Source organism: Lepidochelys kempii, chromosome 3 (assembly GCF_965140265.1).
Source record: "Lepidochelys kempii isolate rLepKem1 chromosome 3, rLepKem1.hap2, whole genome shotgun sequence".
Classification (NCBI taxonomy): domain Eukaryota; kingdom Metazoa; phylum Chordata; order Testudines; family Cheloniidae; genus Lepidochelys; species Lepidochelys kempii.
In genome coordinates this window covers 65,356,795-65,374,456 of record NC_133258.1, presented here as the reverse complement: position 1 = coordinate 65,374,456, position 17,662 = coordinate 65,356,795, and the positions used below count along the sequence as shown (strand labels likewise).

Here is a 17,662-nt window from a genome sequence, read left to right as displayed (position 1 = left end):
CTCTTCCAGAGAATCCTGCAAGCAGTGGACAAAGCAGGCAGCTACCAAACAACCTTAGAAGAGAGCATTGCACAACTTTAAACAAGCATGTTCCCTAATAGATCAGCAACGAAAAAACATTAACCGGGACAGCGTTAAGTGAGAAGTTACTGTATTTGTGGATTAATTAATATCTCAATGTGCTTTGAGTAAAAAATAAATAATTTGGACTGAGAAAATTTGGACTGGTTAAAATATATTAGGAATAATTATACATTGGCTTGGAGAAATGGACGAGTAGATCATTTTAATCTCTAATTTCTCTGATTGTGTGATTTAAATTAAAAATATAAGCCAACACTTACAAATGTGAGGTCCTAAAGCTACGCATCCAAATCCCTGTGTTGATTTCCGAGGTGCTGTGTGCCTGCAGCTTCCTCTAAGCATCTTGGAAAATCAGGTCACTTATATTTAAGAGCCTAAACAGAGATTTAAGCATTCAGGTTAAAAATGTTTTCCTATACATGCATTTACTTTTGTTTGCCATAATTTCTAGTGTGGTGGTCTACATGTAAGTGGTAGCAAAACATACTGAATTCAGGTGGCAGGTTCAGAAAGTCCTTGACTGAAAGGGTCCAACGTGGTCCCAGCTCTGCAAACTGTTACTCATGAGTAGTTGTCCCATTGTATAGGTAAAGGTTTGTAGGATCAGGCCCTCTGAGGTTCTTTGTCAGCAGGAGCTGCATGAGCTGGAGAGTAAGTGGTACCTTCCAGCCCTTTTCTTGGCAAATGTATGAATTTGCATTGAGAGTTCTGAAGGAAAACGACTGCTAGCCATCCTCCACTGGACTTCAGAAAAGCAGACTTTGACTCCCTCAGGGAACTGATGGGCAGGATCCCCTGGGTGGCTAATATGTGTGGGGAAAGCAGTCCAGGAGAGTTGGCTGTATTTTAAAGAAGCCTTATTGAGGGCGCAGGAACAAACCATGCTGATGTGCAGAAAGAATAGCAAATATGGCAGGCAACCAGCTTGGCTTAACAGAGAAATCTTCAGTGAGCTTAAACACAAAAAGGAAACTTACAAGAAGTGGAAACTTGGACAGATGATTAGGGAGGAGTATAAAAATATTGCTCAAGCATGCAGGGGTGTAATCAGGAAGGCCAAAGCACAACTGGAGTTGCAGCTAGCAAGGGATGTGAAGGGTAACAAGAAGGGTTTCTACAGGTATGTTATCAACAAGAAGGTGGTCAGGGAAAGTGTGAGACCTTTACTGAATGGGGGAGGCAACCTAGTGATAGATGATGTGGAAAAAGCTGAAGTACTCAATGCTTTTTTTGCCTCAGTCTTCACAGACAAGGTCAGCTCCCAGACTGCTGCACTGGGCAGCACAGTATGGGGAGGAGGTGAGCAGCCCTCAGTGGTGAAAGAACAGGTTAAGGGCTATTCAGAAAACCTGGACATGCACAAGTCCATGGGGCCGGATGAAATGCATCCAAGGGTGCTGAGGGAATTGCTTGATGTTATTGCAGAACCATAGGTCATTATCTTTGAAAACTCGTGGCAATCGGGAGGTCCCAGACAATTGGAAAAAAGCAAATATGCTCATCTTTAAAAAAAGGAGTCTGGGGGACTACAGACTCACCTCAGTCCCCTGAAAAATCATGGAGCAGGTCCTCAAGGAATCCATTTTGAAGCACTTGGAGAAGAAGGTGATCAAGATCAGTCAACATGGATTCACCAAGAGCACCATGCCTGACCAACCTGATTGTCTTTTATGATGAGATAACTAGCTCTGTGGATGTGGGGAAAGCAGTGGACGTGATATACCTTGACTTTAGCAAAGCTTTTCATACGGTCTCCCACAGTATTCTTGCCAGCAAGTTAAAAAAGTATGGATTGGATGAATGGACTATAAGGTGGATAGAAAGCTGGCTAGATCGTCAGGCTCCACGGGTAGTGATCAACCACTTGATGTCTAGTTGGCAGCCGGTATCAAGCAGAGTGCCCCAGGTTTCGGTCCTGGGGCCGGTTTTGCTCAACATCTTAATTATCTGGATGATGGGATGGATTGCACCCTCAGCAAGTTCACGGATGACACTAAGCTAGGGAGAGAGGTAGATACGCTGGAGGTAGGGATAGGGTCCAGAGTGACCTAGACAAATTGGAGGATTGGGCCAAAAGAAATCTGAGGTTCAACAAGGACAAATGCAGCGTCCTGCACTTAGGACAGAAGAATCCCATTCACCGCTATAGGCTGGGGACCGACTGGCTAAGCAGCAGTTCTGCAGAAAAGGATCTGGGGATTACAATGGATGAGAAGCTGAATATGAGTCAACAGTGTGCCCTTGTTGCCAAGAAGGCTAAGGCATGTTGGGCTTCATTAGTAGGAGCATCGACAGCAGATCGAGGGAAGGGATTATTCCCTTCTATTTGGCTCTGGTAAGGCCACATCTGGAGTATTAAGTCCAGTTTTGGGACCCCCACTACAGAAAGGATGTGGACAAATTGGAGAGAGTCCAGCGGAGGGCAATAAAAATTATTAGGGGGCTGGGCACATGACTTATGAAGGGAGGCTGAGGGAACTGGGCTTATTTAGTCTGCAGAAGAGAAGACTGAGGGGGGGATTTGATACCAGCCTTCAACTACCTGAAGGGGGGTTCCAAAGAGGATGGAGCTCAGCTGTTCTCAGTGGTGGCAGATGACAGAACAAGAAGCAATATGGTCTCAAGTTGCAGTGTGGGAGGTCTAGGTTGGATATTAGGAAAAAGTATTTCACTAGGAGGGTGGTGAAGTACTGGAATGGATTACCTAGGGAGGTGGTGGAATTTCCATCCTTAGAGGTTTTTAAGGCCTGGCTTGACAAAGCCCTGGCTGGGATGATTTATTTGGGGTTGGTCCTGCTTTGAGTAGGGGGTTGGACTAGATGATCCCCGAGGTCTCTTCCAACCCTAATCTTCTATGGTTTTATGATTCTATTAGAGATTAGGCTTCTGCAACATAGAGGAAAGTAATAAGAGGCAAGAACCTTTGGGCTCTAAAATAAGCTTGGATTATAACAGTGAGCTAACATTTAAAATACTGTGAAAGGAAACGTAAATGCATTTTGATGGGAAATCCTTTGTTTGTTTATACAACACTTAGTAAAGTTGACACTACTTCATTACAAATAACAAATACCTCAAATTTTAGATGGCAAAACTGTTCGAAGAACTGAGAGAGGCTAAAGAGAGGCAAAGTCCTGAGATGAAACACTTCTTGTGTCTAGAAAGGAAAATCAAGTATATGGAGATCAGACATGCACAAAGAGAACAAGAACTTCAGCAGGTAAAATAGAGCATCTCTGTACTTGTCTCCTATGTATTTTGACAGCATTTGTACAAATTATTGCAGACCATACTGCAGGGATCAAATACATTTTGACCGATGACCAAAGTCGTCGTCCTTTTTTGTGCCCACTGGTGCATAAAAAATGTGCATGCAATCTTGGACCCAGTTATTTACAGGGGCAATTAAAGTAACTTGTACATTGGATCTCAAATGAGATACTTAGAAATCCAAAGTGACAGCAGTTGTAGGTGCCAAATTGCCATATATGGGCACAAACAGGAACACTAGGTTTAGAAAATGAGGACCGGTGTGTTTATAAACTAGGCTGGACTTAATATTGACTGAGTTGTCTGAGATCCCAAATAGAGCTCAACAACATAAGATGTTTGCTCAATTTCTAAACATTACACAAACAGAAAAAACTTGCAAAATATTTCTCATATGCTCCTTGCACTTTCACAAAAAATGCCCATAGACTTTCTTTACTATCTTTATCCCAAATCCACAAAAAGCTAATTAAAAATATTAGACAATTGTATAATCCAATGGTTGTTTGGTGAGTTGGATCTTTTTTCTTCTTATAGTGTTTTTTCTTTTCTTTTACTCTACAAACAAAAAAAATTCTCGCAATAAATATTGAGTCAGATTGTTTATTTCAATTGAGTTACACCAAAAAAGAATTTGGCCCTGTGGCCCAGATAGCAAGGCAGTAAGGAACTGCCAATGAAGTCAAAGCATAAACCCTTCCAGACCACTTGTACCTGAATTAAGGTTTCTTTTTAAAACCTAACATACAGCCATATATAATTTCAACTAGGTAAAATAATTTCTCAGTGATTCCTGTACCTCATTTTATAGGAGGATCTAGCCTCTGTGTTCTTAGTAATCTTTATAAGGATCATTTTATATCTAAAGAATTACTTCTACTTTATTCTGTATAGGTTCTTTTATTTCCCTCATCACTTTCGCATCTTAGTGCTGTTCATTTTAGATGGCAAAACTGTTCGAAGAACTGAGAGAGGCTAAAGAGAGGCATTAAGCAGTGTGATTAGTATCTGTCACATGTGGTTCATTCTTTCTCTCATGCTCTCCTAGGAAGAGGATTATATGTGCAATTAAGTGGTTTCGTTTGGGGAATATTTTTTTGGTAAATGGAGATGGCAAAGTTGAAGTGTACCTTGAACTTGGAGAAGAAGGTGGTGAGGTTTATAATGGGTTCTAGTTCCTCTGGACATTGTTCCATAGTCTTGGACTGGCCCCCAAGCTGCAAGCCCTGTCTGCTGCAAGCTTTACCCTGATGGTAGGAAGTCCCGTTGTGCCAGAGAGAGGGTGGAACTGTCCACTTAGATTCTTTTAGAGAAGAAAGTTATTCTATCAAATGTATAAGACCTGATGGTGGAGCAATTTATTTCTTCATTAGCATCAATGAATGCCCTATTTCTATTCCTGTGCTGTCAGTTTTTAGAAGTTAATGCAGCAAGTTAACATAACACATTTGTTTTCTTCTTCCTCTTTCTCATGCCCCCACCCACTCACCTCTACAACCTCAGGTACTGAGTAACTTCCTTTTTTTTTTTTCAACTCTAGAAAGTTCCTTAATTCAGATACAAGTGGGCAGGTGTGATTTATGCTTTGACTTGATTGGCAGTTCCTTACTGCCTTGCTGTCTGGACCATAGGGCCAGATTCTTTATTGGTGTAACACCATTGAAATAAACAATCTGACCCAATATTTACAGTGAGGATTTTTTTGTACAGTAAAAGAGGAGCAATGCTATAAGAAACACCAATCACTGTTAAGTAATTTTCCTTTTGACGAGTTGTTGTGGGGTTTATTTTGTGTCTGTTTTTTGCTTATTTCCCAACTTGCAAATTTAATCATCTGCAATGGGACTCCTAGCAATCAGTAAAAATAAATGCATAAACTAAAAAAGGGACATTCTAATGTATTGAATGTTAAGAAGCATCAGAGTCCATGACTAGGGCTCTTAGAGTACGTCTATATGATAAGCATCAGCTCACAACAAGAAGTCTGAGTCTGGGTCTACAGATTGGGCTCACGCTACAGTGCTAAAAATGCTGTGCATCTTTGTGTTTCTGAAACCCAGCCCCCATTCCTGGCCTTCAGAACCTGAGGAGTCTGAACTTCTTACCGTAGTATGAGCCCCATGAGCCTGAATCTGTAGATCTGGGCTCTGAGACTCATTGCCGTGGGCGGCTGCTTACCATGTAGATTTACCCTTCAGCACTACGGTAATACACATGAATAATAAAAATGACTGGCAATTTATATCTTGTTAATACAGAGGATTGAAATTATGTCTTTGCTTTATACAGCACATTCCAAAATTAAAATACTCTGTCTGGAATAGCCATTACATTTTCAGAATGGTATATGGATTTTTATTTCCTTTGACACTAACATGCTTAAATTAGCTTGTTGGAATTTGGTGAGGTTAGGAGTGAAAACTCATTCAGACCCATATCCACAACAGCCTCAGGGCAATGTCACTATAGGCTATTTTTGGTGCATTTATAGAGTTCGTTACACAGATTTTTAAACGTATAGCAATAGCACGGGGCCTGATATATTCAAAAGTGTTAAATATTTGTCATAAAGTCTTAAGTGCTCAAACTTTTAATTGGGAGCTTTGGAAAAAATAAACTAATCTCTTGTGAGGCTTCTTTAATTTGAACTGGGTATTAACCTCCCTTCCTTTCCCCACTAATGTCTAAAGGAATTTATTGTTACTATCAAAAGGACATTTTCCAGTGTTCAGAACAAATATTTCCATCTAATAATTAGCAGTGGGCTTTGGGATTTAACATCAGAAACTTAATTAAAAATACAATAGTCTGTATTTTTGCAAAGAGACTGTCTGAACTAAGGGACAGTGTTCAGTGAACTGATGACTGGAAATCAATATACTTCTTGTTAACCAACTTCTCATTTACAGATAGTGCAGCAAACACGACATGTTGCTGATGTGCAGCAAACCCAGGAAGTTGAGAAGTGGAAAAAACTTGCCCAACTAAAGAATCAAGAGCTGGAGAAGTTTCAAGTGGAATTAGATTCAATATTAGATGTTTTACGGGAATTGCAGAAACAAGGGGTTGTTATTCCAGTACCTGTTTCAGGTGGATTAAGTTTACCAGAAAGATATTGGAAGACGTGACTGGGTAAGAACTGATCAGAGAAATAGAATTTTAACCTAGACAGCTGTGAATATAAAACAATCACTGGTGTAATCCTTGCAAGTTCAGATACTTTCCATAAATTCATCTGAAATTCACTTGTCTAAAGGCAGGTTTTTACTGAACAATTGATTGATCATATTGTGTCTCAGAATTTCTTAATAATAAATTTGTATGTGAAATAATCCTGAACAAAAAATTAGGAATTTTGAGCCAGATGATTTTTTCCCCCATAAACTGAATTGTTGTGAAGAAATCTGCATTTCGTATTCTTCCAACAGCCTGTGGAAAATTACTGAATATTTTTGACAGAAGATGTACAGGTCTGTTTCATATAGCGTAACTGATGGCTCAGTTGTATTCCCCTGTGTCAGATCTTCTATGAAAATCTTGAATAACATGTTTCAGAGGAACAGCCGTGTTAGTCTGTATTCGCAAAAAGAAAAGGAGTACTTGTGGCACCTTAGAGACTAACCAATTTATTTGAGCATGAGCTTTCGTGAGCTACAGCTCACTTCATCAGATGTTTACCGTGGAAACTGCAGCAGACTTTATATACACACAGAAATCATGAAACAATACCTCCTCCCACCCCACTGTCCTGCTGGTAATAGCTTATCTAAAGTGATCAACAGGTGGGTCATTTCCAGCACAAATCCAGGTTTTCTCACCCTCCACCCCCCCCACACAAATTCACTCTCCTGCTGGTGCTAGCCCATCCAAAGTGACAACTCTTAACATAATCAAGTCGGGCTATTTCCTGCATAGATCAAGGTTTTCTCACATCCCCCCCGCCCCCATACACACACAAACTCACTCTCCTGCTGGTAATAGCTCATCTAAACTGACCATTCTCCAGGTTTAAATCCAAGTTAAACCAGAGCATCGGGGAGGGGGGGTAGGAAAAAACAAGAGGAAACAGGCTACCTTGCATAATGACTTAGCCACTCCCAGTCTCTATTTAAGCCTAAATTAATAGTATCCAATTTGCAAACGAATTCCAATTCAGCAGTTTCTCGCTGGAGTCTGGATTTGAAGTTTTTTTGTTTTAAGATAGCGACCTTCATGTCTGTGATTGCGTGACCAGAGAGATTGAAGTGTTCTCCGACTGGTTTATGAATGTTATAATTCTTGATTCTATAATTCTATAAGAAATTCTATAATTTCTTACAACTACAATACCCACCTGCAGAAGTAAAGAAACAGATTGATAGAGCCAGAAGAGTTCCCAGAAGTTACCTACTACAGGACAGGCCTAACAAAGAAAATAACAGAACGCCACTAGCCGTCACCTTCAGCCCCCAACTAAAACCCCTCCAACGCATTATTAAGGATCTACAACCTATCCTAAAGGATGACCCAACACTCTCACAAGTCTTGGGAGACAGGCCAGTCCTTGCCTACAGACAGCCCCGCAACCTGAAGCAAATACTCACCAACAACCACATACACAACAGAACCACTAACCCAGGAACTTATCCTTGCAACAAAGCCCGTTGCCAATTGTGCCCACATATCTATTCAGGGGACACCATCACAGGGCCTAATAACATCAGCCACACTATCAGAGGCTCGTTCACCTGCACATCCACCAATGTGATCTATGCCATCATGTGCCAGCAATGCCCCTCTGCCATGTACATTGGTCAAACTGGACAGTCTCTACGTAAAAGAATAAATGGACACAAATCAGATGTCAAGAATTATAACATTCATAAACCAGTCGGAGAACACTTCAATCTCTCTGGTCACGCAATCACAGACATGAAGGTCGCTATCTTAAAACAAAAAAACTTCAAATCCAGACTCCAGCGAGAAACTGCTGAATTGGAATTCGTTTGCAAATTGGATACTATTAATTTAGGCTTAAATAGAGACTGGGAGTGGCTAAGTCATTATGCAAGGTAGCCTGTTTCCTCTTGTTTTTTCCTACCCCCCCTCCCCGATGCTCTGGTTTAACTTGGATTTAAACCTGGAGAATGGTCAGTTTAGATGAGCTATTACCAGCAGGAGAGTGAGTTTGTGTGTGTATGGGGGCGGGGGGGATGTGAGAAAACCTTGATCTATGCAGGAAATAGCCCGACTTGATTATGTTAAGAGTTGTCACTTTGGATGGGCTAGCACCAGCAGGAGAGTGAATTTGTGTGGGGGGGGTGGAGGGTGAGAAAACCTGGATTTGTGCTGGAAATGGCCCACCTGTTGATCACTTTAGATAAGCTATTACCAGCAGGACAGTGGGGTGGGAGGAGGTATTGTTTCATGATTTCTGTGTGTATATAAAGTCTGCTGCAGTTTCCACGGTAAACATCTGATGAAGTGAGCTGTAGCTCACGAAAGCTCATGCTCAAATAAATTGGTTAGTCTCTAAGGTGCCACAAGTACTCCTTTTGAATAACATGGTCTATTTTATACAGAAATTGCTAACCCAGTAATATCAACCTTATTTATAATTAGAGCACAAAATCCTGTTTCTATCTTTCCAACACTTCTCTCTTCTCATCTTTTCCCTCAGTACTCTTTTCTTTCTTCCCTCCCCTTTTTGGCCCCTAAACTTCTCCAAATGTGTGGAGGACTAGGGCAGATTGTTTCTATGACAATAATGACCCCAGACTTAAGTCTGGTCTACAGTTAAAATTTAGAAGGACGCAGGGGGTGTGGAAAAAATTAACCCCCGAGTGCCATAGTTATGAGACAACCTAATCACTGGTCTAGATGCAGCTAGGTCGATAGAAGAATTCTTTGGTCAACCTAGCTACTGCAGCTAGGAGAGGAGCATTACCTACATCAACAGAAAAACTCCTTCTTTTGGCATAGGAAGTGTCTATGCTATGGCGTAGCTGCAGCAGTGCCACGTATAGACATAACGTTAGAAAACCATTTTCTTTCAGTTTTGAGATATTTCTTACAAAGCCATGCCATTCATGCTAATGCTCTATTTAGCATAATTGGTGGTATTTGCTGACTGACTGATGCTAAGAGTGAAGTCAAAGCTGAAATAACTTAGTGTATGGGTCTAGAGCAGCACATATATAGCTATAGATGATTGGCTTTTTGGAGGAACCATGAAAGAAGATATGTTTTCATAAGTAAATTATGTGGCCACATGAGTGAGTGTGCAAGATTTAAATAAAAAGTAGTTATATACCAATTTGTATCTCGTAAGTTCCTGTTAAAATGCACTTGAGTGCCCATAATTGATTTGCAGTGCAATATTTGTTTATAGTTATGCTATATATTTTATACATACATGTAAAAATACACACACTGTATGTAAGGGCTAGCCTGCATGAACGTTGGACCACAGCAGGCTGGGGCGTGAAGCTCCTGGGCACTAGCCTGTCATGGTCTGACTATTCATGTTGTCCCAGCTGGTGTATTAACAGTTCATTAAAATGCTTTGATCTGGTCCTTTTTGAAATGCGACTAGCTCAAAGCCCTCTAACAGACTGCTAACATGTAGAGCAGGGTCCACAAGAACAGTGTGGGGTATATTCACACCCCAGTTGGCTGCAGTGTAATTGTTCATGTAGACATTCCCTAAGTGTTTGTACATGATGTCTGTTTGTAAAACGAATGATAAGGTTGGGATTAATGCAATAATTATTTTGGTTATCTCATTCAGATGTTTTCCAAAACTCCATAAAAGTTTAATTTTCATTAAAAAGGATGATTTTGTCCAAGAATAAACTGGAAGCATTAATATATAGTCATAAATTATGTAAATAGGACGATAAATATTTGTATATAAAATGTCAATCATTAGTAAATATGTTGTATTTTCATCATGTACCAGCTCTTGTGATTTATTTGCAAATACAAAAGTGTGTAAAAAACAAAAACAAAAAAAAAACAAAAAAAAAACCCATCATTTCTTCTTCGAGTAGTGTCCCTATGTGCTCCATTGTAGGTGTGCTTGCATCCCTGCACTACTGATTGGAGAACTTCAGTAGCAGTGCCCGTTAGGCCCACACATGCACTCTCTCTCCTCATGCTGCGTCACAAGGCTAGTCAACGTGCCCCCTCAGTTCCTTCTCAACCACCTTTGGCGAGAGACAGAGCCATTAGCAGTCCATTAAAACTATTGTTCTCTTGTTTTACATACTTATAGTTAGCCTCTTAGTTATAGTATTAGTTGTAGAGTTTCTTCGTCTTCTTTCTTATTTTACCCTTTAAGAAAGAGATTTTATATTCTTCCTGCTTTTTTTTTTTTTCCCCTCAAAGGGGTATGCCCAGTTTGCCAGGTTTCAAGAAGTGCCACACCTGTAAAGAGGCATTGCAGGTAAACATTCTCAGTGCATTTGCTGCCTCGGGGAAGGCCACATATAGCAGAAGTGTGGTCTTTGCCAACAACTCTGGCCAAGATTCCATAAAGACAGAGAGCTCTGTCAGAAGAGGCCCCAATCTGGCCCCAGTTGCCTGGTAGACATGAGTCTTCACAGCCTTCTACATCTAAGAGATGTGGGTTGAAGAAACAGGCTGCGGACCCCTCTCATAGATCACCTAAAAGGAGATTGGGAAGTCCCCCTAGTGAACCCTGAGATAGCCGTAAGTGATCACCATCTTGCTTGGTATCTCGCTGGCTCCGAGACCATCTCAGTCTGACAACCATGCCTCACGAAGACCAACGGATACTGGTACCACTGACAGGCTCGCAGACCCGATGGGCATGGGCACAGAGTCATTGGTACCGAAGGACAAGTGTAAACACTCTAAAAAGTCCATGCAAGTCCACTTCATCAGTGACAGCTCGCCTGGTACCTGAAAGACAGGTGTAGACCAAGGCCTCCGTGTCTTCCCCCCTGCCACCCCCCAACCTTGGCACCACCACTGACCCTGCGACAATTGGTACCAGTGGAATCCTGCCATTCCAGAGACCTCTGCATGCTGGGTGCACCCGAGTTCCCACCTCTCAGTACCGAGACCTCTGCACTGAGCTTCTACCAGTCACGGGAAGTATTCCCACTGCCATGCCATGCTATGCCCCTTCCCTCTGCTCTCTAGCGAGGGTTCAGACAGTGAGCCAGAAGAGGTAGCGTCACAGTATTCCTCCCAAGCTCCATATGGTGCTCACTACCAACGGAGCCTAAGGATATACCCACAGATGGCCCCTCCACCACCATCGACTTGGTACGGCCACCATAGGTGCCACCACCATTCTCTCTGCCATCCCAGTGGCCATATTGGGATCCTTGTGTGGGGCAACGACAGCATGCCTCTCAAGCTTCAAGCCTCACTCAAGAACCTTCCAAGCACACCCCCTCAGCCACAGCATCCAGGATTTTGGAACTGCCTCAAGAGATAGAGGAACAGGAAGCTGGTACTGAGGAGGAAATGACATCGAGGATCATATCCTCCTCTTCTCCGGACAAAGCCATCATGCCTCCCCTACCATCTTTGGCAGACAACTTTTGTCTTTTCCAGGAGCTGGCGAAAAGGGTTGCAGACATCCTCCAGATACTACTGAAGGAAGTCAAGGATGCCCACCATCAGCTCCTTGACATCCTCCACTCTTCATCGTCCTCAATTATTGCCCTCCTGATTATTGAGGCCATTTTGGACCCGGCAAAGACTATGTGGCAAACCGTGGCATCAGTGGAGCCAACCAGCAAGTGAGTGGACAAAAAATACTATATCACCGCCAAGGAATCTGAATTCCTGTTTTCCCTCCCAATTCCATCGTGGTGGATGCCATCAACTCTCTTGGCCGACAATACCAGTCAAGGGCTGCCCTCTTTGATAGGGATTGGAAGTGCCTTGATATTTTTGGCAGAAAAACGTACTCCGTCACTCTACAGTTCCATATCACCAACTACCAAGCCCTCACAGCAAAATACAACTACATAAATTATTCTAAACTGAATGACTTTCTGGAAAAGTTGCCAGAGGCACATCACAAGTCCCTATAAGGCCATTATCCAAGAGCGTCAATTAGTAGCAAAGACATCGCTGCAATCTGCCCTCAACGTGGCTGACATGGCGGTTAGGTCATCACCATAGATGTGGTGATGCGATGAGCTTCATGGCTTCATTTGTTTGGTTTACCAAAAGAGGTGCAGTCTACCGTTGAGGACTTTCCCTTTGAGGGCACAAAGCTCTTTGTCGAGAAGACTGACACCTCCCTTGAAGTCAGGATTATACCTAAGTTCTCTTAGGCCTTGTCTACACAAGTTACACTGACAATCAAAAACCAGTATAATTACATTGTTTGTGCCTGTTCACACAAGGCTCCTTCTGTCGGCAGAGCATGTCCACAGTTGGTGCTAGAGAATCAACAGAGAGCAGTGCACTATGGGTAGCTATCCCACTGTGCTACTCACCACCTTGTGCAGCTAGGACTTATGGGAAGGCAGAGTGGATCACAGTGCATCATGGGTGCGGGCTCAATATCTCATGGCGCAGTTTTTCCATCTCATCATTCCATGGGCTTCCGACTGCATTTCATGGCATTTTTCAACAACCCCTGTTTACTGTGCACCCACCATCTGTGTCTGAAAGGATGGATCCTGCACTGCTCTCTACTGTTGTAGTCAGTGTTATGAACACATCTGGTCATGCAATATATTATGAGCACCCAATGTGAACAGGAATCAGAGCTGCCTGATCTGCTGTGTGCCATGGAAAGAAAACACCAGATTACTTTTGGCATTCAGAGAGCAGCTGAACATGGTGGACCATCACTTTTGGGCTCCGGGAAAAAAGCACTGAGTAGTGGGATCACATCATTATGCATGTCTGGAATTGTGAGCAGTGGTTGCAGAACTTTTGGATGCGGAAAGCCACCTTTCTAGAACTGTGTGCAGAGCTTGCCCCAGTACTGCGGCACAAGGACAACAAAAGGAGAGCTGCACATGGTGATGCTGTGTGGAAACTGGTAACTCCAGACTGCCACCAGTCAGTAGCAAATCGGTGTAGAGTTGGGAAGTCCACTGTTGCAGCTGTATTAATGCAAGTGTGAAGAGCCATTAATCGTATGCTGCTACGAAGGTCTGTGACTCTTAGCAATATGCATGAAATACTGGATAGCTTTACAATGGTATTCCCTAACTGTGGTGGGGCAACAGATGGCATGCATATCCCAATTTTGAACCATCTTGCGATGGAATGCATCAGTAGAAAGGGGTATTTCTCTATGGTGTTATAGGTGCTTGTGGATCACTGTGGCAGTTTCACTAACATCAATGTGGGGTGGTCTGGGGAGGTGCATGACACATGCATCTTCATGAACACTGGCCTGTATAGAAGCTGCAAACAGGGACTTTCTTTCCAGACCAGAAGATGCCAATGGGGAATGTTGAAATGCCTATAGCGATCCTAGAATAGGATCTTACTCCCATGGCTCATTAAGCCTTACACAGGAAACCCAGACAGCAGCAAGAAGCGCTTCCACAATAGGCTGAGCAGGTGCAGAATAACCATAAAATGTACCTTTGGCAGATTAAAAGCACGCTGGCACAGCCTTTATGGCAGGTTAGACCTAAATGAGGAAAATATTTCCATAGTCATAGCAGCCTGCTGTGTGCTCCATAAGATTTGTGATGCTACGGGTGAAAAGATTTCCCCCCCAGGTGGAGCGCTGAGACAGATCGCTGGGTGGCTGATTTTGAGCAGCCAGATACCAGGGCTAGTAGAGGGGCACAGCGGGGTGCTATCTGAATCGGAGGCTTTGAGGTACAATTTTGGGAATGAGCTCCAGTAAGGTCTTTCTATACAGCACTCTGCAATGCTTTGTTAACTTGCTGCCTTGCATGAAAACTTTGATTCCTGATCATGATTTGTACTCAACAGATGATCAAATTGCCACTGTGTATTAATTCCAGCAGCAAATATGGTGTGTAGGAGACAAATACAGATTGGTTATCTTTCAGAGAGTATGTTTTTATTAAATACCAATTAACAACACATACAAAATGCTGGATGGGAAGGGAGATAACCGTGAAGGGCAGTGTAGGCTCATATAGCTATGTGTAAGTCCAACTATCATTTTGGAAGCTGCCCGAAGGGGGGAAGTGAACAGGGAACTAAGATGCTCTGGGAAGTTGCAAGGAATGTGGTGGGAGGAGTTTGTGGAGGGCATGGAAAGCAGCTCTGTACTGGCTACAGCGCAGGGAGAGCACACGTGTTCTGCCTGGAGTGTGATTAGGGACTTCAACATCTCTGTTTGCTTCTCCATCACTTATCACCTGCTCCTGGCCCTTTACAATGCGCTCCTCACTTTCCTTTCTGTCCTTCCTTTCTATTTTAAATTTTCCCTTCAGGGTCCCTCCCCACGCCCTGTGTTGTTGTTTTTTGGCCTCTGAGGATTGGAGCACCTCTCAAAATGTCCTCCTTGCTCCTCCTTGGTTGCTTCCTTATCTGGTGGAGGCGCTCCGCCAGTGTGTAGGAAGTTGCAGAATCACATCTGCAGAATCACAAGAACATCTGCAGAATCACAAGAAACAAATAGAATCATGATTATTAGTGCATGCACAGCCTTGAATCATTATAGTAAAATGCACCTTTTTAAAAATATGAATCAGTTTCTCATCGTCCCTTGGCAAATACACAGCTAAGTGAACGCCCTAAGCATGATGAGTTCGGCCTGGGGGGAGGTGGTGGTGCTCAAGATGGGGCAAAAGATCCTGTTTTTTTTTAAGGGTATCCGTGCAGATGACTAGGGACAATATTGTAAATTCTGCCAACGTTTTCCACAGGCAGGGGGTCGTTGAAGCTGATATCTCATTCCTGAGGGTAAGCAAGGGAGCATCTCCTGCATGTCTGCGGCTTCAGACCAGGTCCCTATGCTGCTTGCCTGTGTGCCACTTTGGTTCCTGCATAAGTGATTGTTGACTGACATAGGAGTTTCCTACGGGGGGGGAAGGAACAAAGCACCTCTGCCAAGGAACCTTCAGCAAAGGATTGGTGAGTATCTCCAGGAAAGATTCCCATGAAATCTCGGTGTGCATTAACAACAGTTCTGCTACACTGCTTAGCTGCACAGGGGAATGTGAAGCACACACAAACACAAGCTAGTCTTGTACATTTCTATCCCTTCACCCACTTGAAGCGTGAAACAAAGCAAAGAACAGCTCTACCTCATATAATCGACGGGCATCAACTCAAAAAGATCACTTACCAGAGCTCCCTCTCCTGCATCATGCATGCTAGACACGGACTGCGGGGACTGGCTAGACCCCTCCGGAGTGGAAAAGAGGTCCTGACTTACCGCACCACTCGATGACCCTGTCTTGTGCTCCACATTATCCTCCAACTCAACCTCCTTTACGGAGCTCTTGGCAACAGAGGTGGGGTTGCTGCCAAGGATGACGTCCAGCTCCTCCTAGAAGCAGCAGGTATTCGGCTCAGCACCACAGGGACTGTTTGACTTCCTTGCCTTCTGGTATGCCTGCCTCAGCTCCTTTATCTTCACAAAGTGCTGCACTGTGTCCCATTCATAGCCCTTATCCAACATGCCATGAGAAATGTGACCATAGGTATTGAAGTTCTTACGGCTGGAGCGGAGCTGGGACTACACAGCCTCCTCTCCCCACAGTGCCAGCAGATCCAACAACTCAGGTATGCTCCAAGCTCACTAACCTGTAGAGGAGTACTCAATGCTGTCACACTCAACCACTAAAAGGTTCCTCAAGGATATAGTAAACCTCTTTCCTCAACCTGAACTTTCTATCTCCACGTGGGACGTAAACCTAGTACTGAAATGGCTGTCTAGGCCTCCTTTTGAACCTATGGCCACCTGTTCGCTGACGTACCTGACAATGAAAACAGCCTTCCTAGTAGTGATTACCTCGGCCAGAAGAATAGGAGAGAGAGCCACTCTGATGGCGCATCCACCTTACACAATATTTTTTTCCGTACAAGGTTACACTCCGGTCACATCCAAAATTCATCCCTAAGGTAATCTCTCCATTTCACATGAATCAATTGATTCACCTTCCAATCTTCTATCCTACACCTGACCAAGGCAACAGGGAGGCTATACTACATACCTGAGACGTCAGGAGAGCCCTGGCCTTCTACCTTGACAGGACAAGGGTCTTCAGGAAGTCTCCTAGATTTTTTTCTCTCCATCGCAGAAAGATCCAAGGGCTCAGCAATCTCAGCCAAAAGCTCTCTAAATAGGTCTTGAATTGCATCAGACAGCGTTACCAAAATCTCACCATGACCCTTCCAGGCCCTATTCATACACACTCCACAAGGTCGATGTCCTCATCTGTCACCTTCAAGAATGTCTCTGTCTCAGAGATCTGTAGAGTGGTGATACTAGCATCAGTCCACACTTTCACAGAACACTATGCAGTCACTCGAGTCTCTGCCTCCAATGCCATCTTCGGCCCCACAGTGCTGTCATCTTCTACTGACACAATTATGAAGTCCTGGCCCTCCAGAAGGGGTACTGCTCAGGAGTCACCTACAGTGGAGCACCCATAGGGACACTAAAAGAAGAAGTTATTCACCTTGTGCAGTAACGATGGTTCTTAGAGATGTTACCTTATAGGTGCTCCACAACCTGCCCTCATCCCCTCTATATTGTGGAGTTCTTGTAAATGATTCTGCGGTAGGGAAGGAGCTGATGGGTATTAGCCCGTGCGCGCTGACTAGACTTGTGGCACAGCACAAGGAGAGACAGCACATGTGCAGGCCTAATGGCCACTGCTTCCAAAGTTCTCCAGTCAGCAGCACAGGTACACAAGCACCCCTGCAGTGGGCACCCACCAGGACATCCATCGCAAAGAATATCATTACTGCATAAGGTGAGTAACTTTTTCAGTTCATCCTGTAGTTCTTAGTTTGCCATAAAAGTATGGTATCCTCTTTTGAAGTAGCAATTGATGGGACATTTTGAAGTGTGGTGAAATCTTTTAATTAGTAAAGAGAGCATAATCTTAACTTATTGTAAGATGCCTTTTTTGATAAGTATATTTACATCTTTAGCTTCTCAGTTACCTTACGACACAGTTGATTCCCTTGATTTCTTTTTTTCTAAAGAAATACGTAACTCTACATACTGAAGCATTTTTAGTATATGTAATTAAGCTCTAATTACATAAAGGGGTTCAGATAACATCATAAACCATTCATGTGTTGTGGCATTACCTTCTGGGAGCCAGTAGTTGTAGGGTTCTGAAGCAGGTACTCTGGGGATGGTAACTGGGACAAGAATGTC

The 17,662-nt window shown here is 43.2% G+C and overlaps 1 protein-coding gene across 7 annotated transcripts in view; it reads left to right on the top strand.

The window, feature by feature from the left end:
* Nucleotides 1-6,897, top strand: part of CEP162 (centrosomal protein 162) — an 80,710-nt gene extending 73,813 nt beyond the window's left edge. For 5 of the 7 annotated variants that reach the window (XM_073336578.1, XM_073336579.1, XM_073336582.1 and 2 more), the window contains 2 exons: nucleotides 3,170-3,304; nucleotides 6,264-6,897. In XM_073336578.1, coding sequence (XP_073192679.1) covers nucleotides 3,170-3,304; nucleotides 6,264-6,482 — 354 coding nt within the window. In that variant the 3' untranslated portion in view covers nucleotides 6,483-6,897. Of the gene's footprint in view, nucleotides 1-3,169; nucleotides 3,305-6,263 lie in introns of those variants that run through there. The other 2 variants (XM_073336580.1, XM_073336583.1) reach the window with 2 other exon arrangements.
* Nucleotides 6,898-17,662: the final 10,765 nt, after the last annotated feature.